General features: G+C 42.5%; 1 protein-coding gene and 1 pseudogene across 4 annotated transcripts in view; both read left to right on the forward strand.

The window, feature by feature from the left end:
* LOC147459038 (uncharacterized) overlaps positions 1-8,463 on the forward strand; it is a 35,434-nt gene that overhangs the window by 18,551 nt on the left and 8,420 nt on the right. The window contains exons 7-8 of one of the 4 annotated variants that reach the window (XR_015187831.1): positions 7,361-7,458; positions 7,554-8,104. The exons of 2 other annotated variants lie outside the window; for them this stretch is intronic. Coding sequence is in view for 1 of the 2 variants with exons in the window: in XM_086510413.1 (XP_086366539.1) it covers positions 7,312-7,329 (18 nt within the window). In the remaining variant the exon portion in view is untranslated. Of the gene's footprint in view, positions 1-7,311; positions 7,459-7,553; positions 8,105-8,463 lie in introns of those variants that run through there. One more of the 4 variants, XM_086510413.1, reaches the window with a different exon arrangement.
* On the forward strand, positions 1,113-8,104 carry LOC147459039 (uncharacterized; annotated as a pseudogene).

An 8,463-nucleotide genomic window follows, 5' to 3' on the forward strand; every position in this document is an offset into this window, starting at 1 on the left:
CGATTGAGTTAAGTTAGTAGGTTGAAAAATAAAAAATTGAAAAAGGGGGGGCGCGATAGATAGAGGGGGGGGGCGATAGATAGGTTGAAAAGGTGGGGGGGGGGGGGGGGGGGGGGGGGGGGGGGGCGCGATAGATAGGTTGAATAATTACCGATAGACAGAGGGCGGGCGCGATAGAGAGAGGAGGGGGAGCGCGATAGATAGGGGGAGCGGGGGGCAACGCGATAGAGAGGAGGGGGGGCGCGATAGACAGAGGAGGGGGCGGGCTCGATATGCAGAGAGAGCTGGGGTGGGGCAGCGCGATAGAGAGGGGGAGCGCGATAGATAGGTTGAAAATTTACCGATAGACAGAGGGCGGGCGCGATAGAGAGAGGAGGGGGAGCACGATAGACAGAGGGAGCGGGGGGCAGCGCCATAGACAGAGGATAGGGCGGGCTGGATATGCAGAGAGAGCTGGGGTGGGGCAGCGCGATAGAGAGGGGGAGCGGGGCGGGTAGAGAGAGAGAGAGAGAGAGAGAGAGAGAGAGAGAGAGAGAGAGAGAGAGAGAGAAATGAAATGAAATGAAATGTTAGATTAACGTCTTCAAAAGGCCATAAAGACCTATGAGACCCGAAAGTTTCAAAGTGGTGGATCTGATACAAAGTCAGAGTAACAAAATAACCGAACAACAGTTGCGTCAACTTATTTTACACATGCCTTTTCTAAAAACATTTTAAGTTAATAATGTTTTGTTTTATCTTGTTTTGTTTCGAAGCAAACAAAGTGATTTAGTTTGTTTGTTTTTGTTTTTCTCTTCTTTTCGTGTCTCTTGCTTTTATAGTTTTATGAGTGCTTTATTCCCTCTTATAATTCGTGACTTCAGACTATACTGAACTTATGAAGGTATATATAACAAAATAACCTAACAACAGTACAAAACAAAGATATATACTATGGGGTCCTAAGTTGGTCGATGTGAGCCAGGCAAAAAACTAAGTAGAATAATGGGCGGCTTGTTGGGATAGCTGAATCACAAGAGATCTAGCATCGGTCGTTGGCGAATCTCTTCAATTTCCTCCATGGTTAGTAGTCTGACCGGGCGTCTTGTATGCCTGGCCAGCGTGCTCCAAATTTTCTATCGTAGTCTTCGTCGATGTTGTGTAGTTCTTCGCAGTCGCGGGCGCCTGGATTTCCCCAGTTCAATTGCTCGGTCAATCAGTGTGCCTCTGGTGTGAGACGGGGGGGAGTTCTGCTGTGGGAGTGGCTCTTGCTGCTGTCCCGTGTCTGCTCTGAAGAAGTCTGTGATCCGTCTTTGAGACTGGCTAGCCTCGCCATTCATCAAGCTATCTCTGTGTCTGCGCAGCTTGAGCAAGAACAAACCCAGGCATCTCTGATCTTCGTATCCCATGACTCTTGAGAGGGGTCCAAAGCCCTCTCTGAACAAGCAATGGAAGCGGTCTCGTATCTCGTAGTAGACGGGGCAGCGGCATGTATAGTGTAGCTCTATCTCAAGTTCCATGTTACACAAGGGGCATGTCCAATCCTCTGTTGGTACTCCGTTGTATCTCCCAGTCTCAATCCGCAACTGGTGAGAAGATATGCGTAACTGGCCAATAGCACATCGTATCCCATGAGACAAGTGGGTATCCATGTATTTGGGTCTCGCCACAAAACCATCTTCCGTAAGCTGGAGAAGGTTGTCTTTGTAGAAAGCCATCTTCGTGCCCAATTCCTGTGCTGGTTGTATCCATGTCCTCCTGGTGTCTAGCTGGGTCAGTTCTTTGTGGATGAGCTTGGTGATCTCTGACTGTGTAAGAGTGAGAGATGGTGCATCCAATGAGTAATGGAATGGTGGCAGCCTGTCGATGCTGAACCCATGTGCCTGAAACCATGATGTCATCTCCCCATACCAGCATGTTGTATCTCCTTGTATGGCTAACTGCCGAGAGGATTCAAGTGCTATGCAAGCATATCTGTCTCTAGGAAGTTCCCATGTGCGGTTTATGAAGGAGATTGATTTGGTGAGTGCCTCCACCACTAGTGGGGGGGCCGCTAGCTCTGCTTGGATAATGGCTCGTGGTACTAATGCCTTGGCTCTAATGAGCCGCGAGATCATAGAGACGAGAGGTTTCTCCATGTTCCCCCATCCGTCTGTGCGACCCGGCCTCCCGTGGTGATCCAGTGAAGGTCCCCATATCTCGGTTCCATAGAGCAATGCTGAAGCCACCAAGGTGTCATAGAGCCAGGGTTTCGTCCGAGGCTCCTGAAACTGAACCTGCGAACACATCCTTTCCAATCTACCCAATGCTGCGTGGGCTCTAGTAACCCGGCCTCCCGTCCTTCCCCTGTCCTAGCCTCGCTTTGTCTCTCTTTTCCTTCCCCTGCCCTAGCCCCTCCCCTCATGTGCTCCGAAACCTTATCCCAAAAAAAAAAAAAAAAAAAGTTTTTAGCAGCAGCAGTTTCAGCAGCACTACAGTAGCAGCAGAGCAGTATGGCTTCGATTTCCTTCTCTAGTGTTACAAAACAGGTAATTTTTGACAAGATCAGCAAATATTCTTCAAGTGCTATCATTGGCATTATTGGCTATCGACGTATCATAGGTGCTTTCATAGACCGATTCAGGCCTCCCTCGGTCTTCGCGAGGGACGCATTGAAGACATTCTCTTGCTTGGGAAGGGCACCTCTATGGTTTTGCTTTCATCAGAGGAAAGTGTTGCCCCTCTCATCCGACGGTCTCCTCTCTCCCTCGAGGAAAAGCTGATCTTTTTTTCATAGTGGTACGCAGGTTTTGACATGACTACTTTTGAGGACAGATGTGGGGTCCATAGATTTCCGGTTAGGCTCTCTTTCTCGGAGTTGGCCCCAGAGTTCATACTGCCAGAGGTGCTTTCACAGTTTGGTTCAGTTTTTGGCACTCCATTCTAGGATTCCATTCAGCTTGCAACATCTGTTTCTTTTTTGATGGTGGCAGTCTCCCCCACTACAGAGTTTCTAGGCTCTATCAGTTTTGAGTGGGAGGGATCGATTATCACTCAGCGTTTGGTTGGCACAGGTAGACCAAACCAATGTCTGAGATGTCACTCTTTAGGACATCTTGTCAAAGATTGTCCTAAAGCTCGGAATTGGGGAGGTCCACCTAGGGCTAGACAGGCTCAGCCACCTCGGCCTTCACAGACCCGGCCTAGAGAGGCCATGTCCTATGCTACAGCAGTGTCGGGTCACAGTCAGCGGCATCGTGCAGGGGGTCAAGCTCGTACGACGGCCAAACCCCAACGGCAGAACAGGGCAGAGAGGTCACAAGCAGCAGAGAGGAAGGTCTACCGCCGCAGAGAGAGGGCAGGAGTGGAGGAGCAGCCTCCAGGTAGACCTCCTGAGATGACAACACGGGATGAGAGTAGGAGAGTAGAGTTCCAGTTTTGGTAGTGGAGGAGCAGTCTCCGGAGAGACCACAGGAGGAGGAGATTCTCCATGCTGACACGGAGGTCAGAGTGTCCTCTGGAGATTCAGCAGAGGCCCCTTATCTAGTGATCCCTTCAACGATGTTTTCAATTGCTACAGGACCGACGGAGGTGGGAGAAACACCTATGACGATACCTCCTGGGTTTGTCAGAGCTGTTTCTTCTCCCTCCCACTTCTCTTCCAAGTCCGACGTGCCTTTGTCTCAGTGGCTCTCAGTGGCCAAGTAAGTTGCGTCAACTTATTTTACACATGCCTTTTCTAAAAACATTTTTAAGTTAATAATGTTTTGTTTTATCTAGTTTTGTTTCGTAGCAAACAAAGTGATTTAGTTTGTTTGTTTGTTTGTTTTTGTTTTTCTTTTCTTTTCGTGTCCCTTGCTTTTATAGTTTTATGAGTGCTTTATTCCCTCTTATAATTCGTGAGTTCAGACTATTCTGAACTTATGAAGGTATATTTTTGAGTCATCTAGCGGACATGCAAATCTTTTTTATTTTCGTTCGAGTGGTGACCAGCTGTTGAGCTTCATGAAGATATATTGGGAGGGTGTGCATACCCCAACATCTACCGATCTTATACTCATGTGTGTGTCGATGTGATTTTATGTGTGTATTACTTTTATTCCTTGGTTTAAATATTTTAAAAAATAAAAAAATAAAAATAAGTAATGGATCTTTTTGTAATTTTGGTTGTATCTTGATTTATTGTGTAGAGCTTCTTTTCGTCTTGATTTTGGTTTGTTTGAGTGTTATGTCTTTTATTTTTTAATTTGTCTTTATTTATCTATTTGTTGTTTTTTGCTTTTGATTGTGTGTGTGTGTGAGTGTGTGTGTTTGGTTGTTGTAGTGAGAAAGTTATAAATCTAACTTTGTAGATTGCATGTTTTTAATAAATAATGTTTTTCTCATAAATCTCTTAAAAAATAAAAATATCATCTTAATTTGGGTCCTTTGGATCAAGGGTTTCTTGTGCGGTTTCATGAAATATCTCTTGTGAGATATTCAAGCTCTTGTATACCCTTGAGAACTACTCTTATGAAGATTTGGAGCTAAGAGAGTCTCATAGTACTCAACTTCGAGTACTAGTAGGCAAATTTTTGAAGTCCAAATGTCCTAGTTTGAAAAATCCCTTGGTTGGAAAGAAAGATTTGTTGATAACTATCTTTACCTCCCCTGACTTAGACAAGATTGGATTAAGCTCTATTTTGAGATCTCAAGAAGCTTTGGATGCTCTCCCTCCTTGTGTGAGAAAGGTATGGAACCATCCTATTGTAGCTTTCAAATATGTGAAAACTCTAGGACAAAAAGCTTTCAACTATAGTGACATAGGACGTAATCTTAAAAAGCAAGAGAGGCTTGCAATCTCAAGTATTGATTGCCCTTGTAGTAAATCTGCCTTTTCTTCTTACGTAAATGGAGCTTTGGGTCATGTAGTTACTGCCGATTGCTCTATCCTTCCTTCGGATTCCTTGAAAGACCTTTTCTCAAGAGGTACTAAATATAGTCTCCCTTCTTCAAACGACTCTCCTTCTCAAAGCCATAGAAAAAGGAATTTCTAGTTTCGTAGTAAAGTTTGAGGAGTCTTTAGGAGTTCAAGGTATTTTTACCCATTGGAAGTCTGTAATCCTCAAGAAAACTTCTTTGAAATTAGCATCTTGCTCTCGGAATGTTTCTTCAGGAAGGAATAGCTTATCTTCTTCTGATCGTGATGCTCTTAGGAAATTTCATCGTGATTTTGTAATCTCTTATGTAGATAAGTGCTCTAATAACTTTGTTGTTACGTGCAAAAAGTTCTATTTAGAATGCTTGTTAGGTGAAGTAAACTCTCAGACTTACAGTGATTGTGATCTTTCAATGTAAGAGGTTATCTTGAAACATTAAGACTTTTGTGAGTCTTTTGGTTTCAAGTGCCAGCCTAAATTACCTTTTTTATATACGGTTTGGAAGTTCCACAAGAACCCTATAAAACCTAGATTTATAGCTGCTTCTTGTAACACCTCTTTGACCGAGGTTTCCAAATGGCTTAGTTATTGTTTCAAAGCCATTTTACCTAGCGTAAATGAATTGTGGAATAATATGCTAAAGGAAGCAGACATACCTACCGATTCAAGTTGGATTTTAAATGATTCAGTAGGCGTGATTCTTGTTTTAAAGTTTTTGAACTCTTCAAGAAGCCTTAGGGAGAAATCTTCTCCTTTATGTCTCCAAACTTTTGACTTTACAACGCTATACACGAAGCTAAATTTGGAGGACCTTAAATTTAGAGTCAAGTCCCTTATTTCAAAAGTTTTTGCATACAAGCTTGAGAAGAATAGGTACAAGGCATTGCTAGTAGAAAAGTAAGCCTTGAACTTTGACTTCTTATGGCTGAAAAATAAGAATGTAGATGTAGACAAAGGAAGAAAGAGATTCACTAGGATTGTAGATGACATTGACATCATATCTTGGTTAGATTTTCTTTTGGACAATTTATATATAACCATCAGCGACTCTCTTTTCAAGCAAACAATTGGTATCCCTATGGGTACCAATTGTGCTGTTTTTCTCGCTAATTTCTATCTTTTTACTTATGAGTTTGATTTTATGGAGCGTCTTGTCCTTGCTAACACTTGCCCAATATTTTTGCACAAGTTATGCAATGTAAGACGCTTTGTAGATGATCTTTTTGTCCCTGACGTTCCTTCCTTCAAGATTTTATGTACTTGAATTCGAGTTCTGTAGACGGAGGAATTTATCCCAAGGAGTTTTGTGAACTTAACTGTACCACAAATAGTGATTGTTGTGCCTTTTTAGACCTTAAGATTTTTCAGGCTCCCTTGGGATTAGAAGTAGATATCTATGATAAGCGCCTTGAACCAGAATATGCCAATCTAAAAATCATCCGCATGCCTCACATTTCTTCGAACATTTTTCTTTTAGCTAAGTACGGTGTCATTTGCTCTCAACTATTTAGATTTTCTCGTCTTTGTTCTAGTAAATCTACTTTTGTTGTTCAATCTTGCCATCTTATTTCTTTACTAGTTGAAAAAGGATACTCATTCAAAAGAATCATGAAAAAAGTTCGTTCATTTTTGCATCGTAGTAAGTTTATTTTTAGTGTTTCTTCCTTTGGAATGTTCAAGATAATCAGTAGTAAATTCAATAGAAGTAGGGAGCTAAAAAGGCGACTTATTGTTTGACTTAATAACACCTTATGTTGTTGTTTTGATCTTTAGCGCTTCTAGTTTTTTCACTATAGCTTGACAATTGCTAGCCTTTATCATGGCCGAGTATGCCCACCACCTCCGGAGGGTGATAGAAACTCAGCTCGTTGGTTTTGTAGAGTACATTCAAAGCATGAATGGCCTCTATATAAACCTGCATCTACTCTTGGGCACTGACGACGTGAGTAGGGATGTCATAGCTATTGTCCAAGCTATGCATGATAAAGGTGATAATCTTATTCTTCCTATTTGGACAAGCAGAGAAGTTGAGATCACATATTGTCAAGTTTGGTTCTTTGCTCTTCGTAGGTTTGTAGTAGTATTCATTTTTCGATTTCATATTTAGCTTACCTGAGGACTTAAGAATGTGTTCCTTATAAGTTGTGTGAAGTTTGATTTCTAAGATTAAGTTTTTAAGATGTCTTATCTTTTTTTTACTTAAAGTTGAGTACTTGTTTTAAGCCAAGTAAGTTGCGTCAACTTATTTTACACATGCCTTTTCTAAAAACATTTTTAAGTTAATAATGTTTTGTTTTATCTAGTTTTGTTTCGTAGCAAACAAAGTGATTTAGTTTGTTTGTTTGTATGTTTTTGTTTTTCTTTTCTTTTCGTGTGTCCCTTGCTTTTATAGTTTTATGAGTGCTTTATTCCCTCTTATAATTTGTGAGTTCAGACTATTCTGAACTTATGAAGGTATATATCTAGTTACTTCTTCTCTCTAGGCCCTTGGAGGAGCCCAGACGACAGATTGAGAGATGGTCCCCTTCAGATTCAGTTGATGTTCATGCAGTTTTCTTCTTGGGAGGCGCTATTTTACAGGGTTCGGCCTCTTCTCCCATGTTCAGGGTTATGTTTCAGACGAGGTATGATAGAGAGTGGGACCTTGTGACAGTTTATGACGGTTTCTATGAGCAGGTCTCCTTCTTGGTAGAGAATCATATTGGCAGTTTGGCCTTTGACTTGCTCTCTCGTTAGTTCCATAGTGCCATTGGTCAGTTATTTTGGTCAGTGTCAGGATCCTTCTGGTGCATCCCTATGGTTTTCGTCTTTGAGGACACCACAGTTCTTCCATTTTCCTTTCAGAGATGGGATGCCAGGGCCACTTCTACCTTCCTTGGTATCAGATCCAGATTGATTACAGAGTGGTTCAGAGACATCCTGGAGACCCAGCATCATGGTTATAGAGTTCCTTGGGAGATTTGATTGGTGGTACAGACAGGTGCTTTGTGGAGTTTGAGCCTTGAGAGGTTGTGGGCGCTCCTGGGGCTGCATCGCTGGGAGAGACCTGACAGATTTGTGCAGTCAGCAGGGTCCGCAGCTAGTTCTCCTAGTTCACCTTTTCCCTTATCCCCTTTTTGTATTACCTTCTGTGTACTTTTCCCTCACAACTTTATGTTTATCCTTGAGGGTTTTTAACCCAGACATCCAGTTGTATTGATTATTTATTGGGATTTCTCCCATGGATTTCTTGTATTATCAGCCTTTTGGCTTCAAAGTAATATGAAGGGTACAAGCCCAGTGGTTACACCAAAAAAGAGAGAGAGAGAGAGAGAGAGAGAGAGAGAGAGAGAGAGAGAGAGAGTGAGTGCCTCCATCCTTCCGGCAACAGGTACGCCAGCCGCCCCCGTCTTCCCTGGATAAGTGGTGTGTGTGTGTGTGTGTATGGTGTGGGTATGCGTGTGTGGAGTGTGTTAGTGTGGGGTGTGTGTTTTTATGGTTTTGTTTTTTTTTGTGTGTTTTCGGGGATTATGGTTTTTTGGGTATGTGTGTGTATTTTGTATGTGTGTTTGTGTTATGCTTGTATGTTAGGTGGTGTGTTGGTTTA

The sequence above is a fragment of the Adiantum capillus-veneris genome, chromosome 4, assembly GCF_014529385.1.
Source record: "Adiantum capillus-veneris isolate H3 chromosome 4, ASM1452938v2, whole genome shotgun sequence".
Lineage (NCBI taxonomy): Eukaryota > Viridiplantae > Streptophyta > Polypodiopsida > Polypodiales > Pteridaceae > Adiantum > Adiantum capillus-veneris.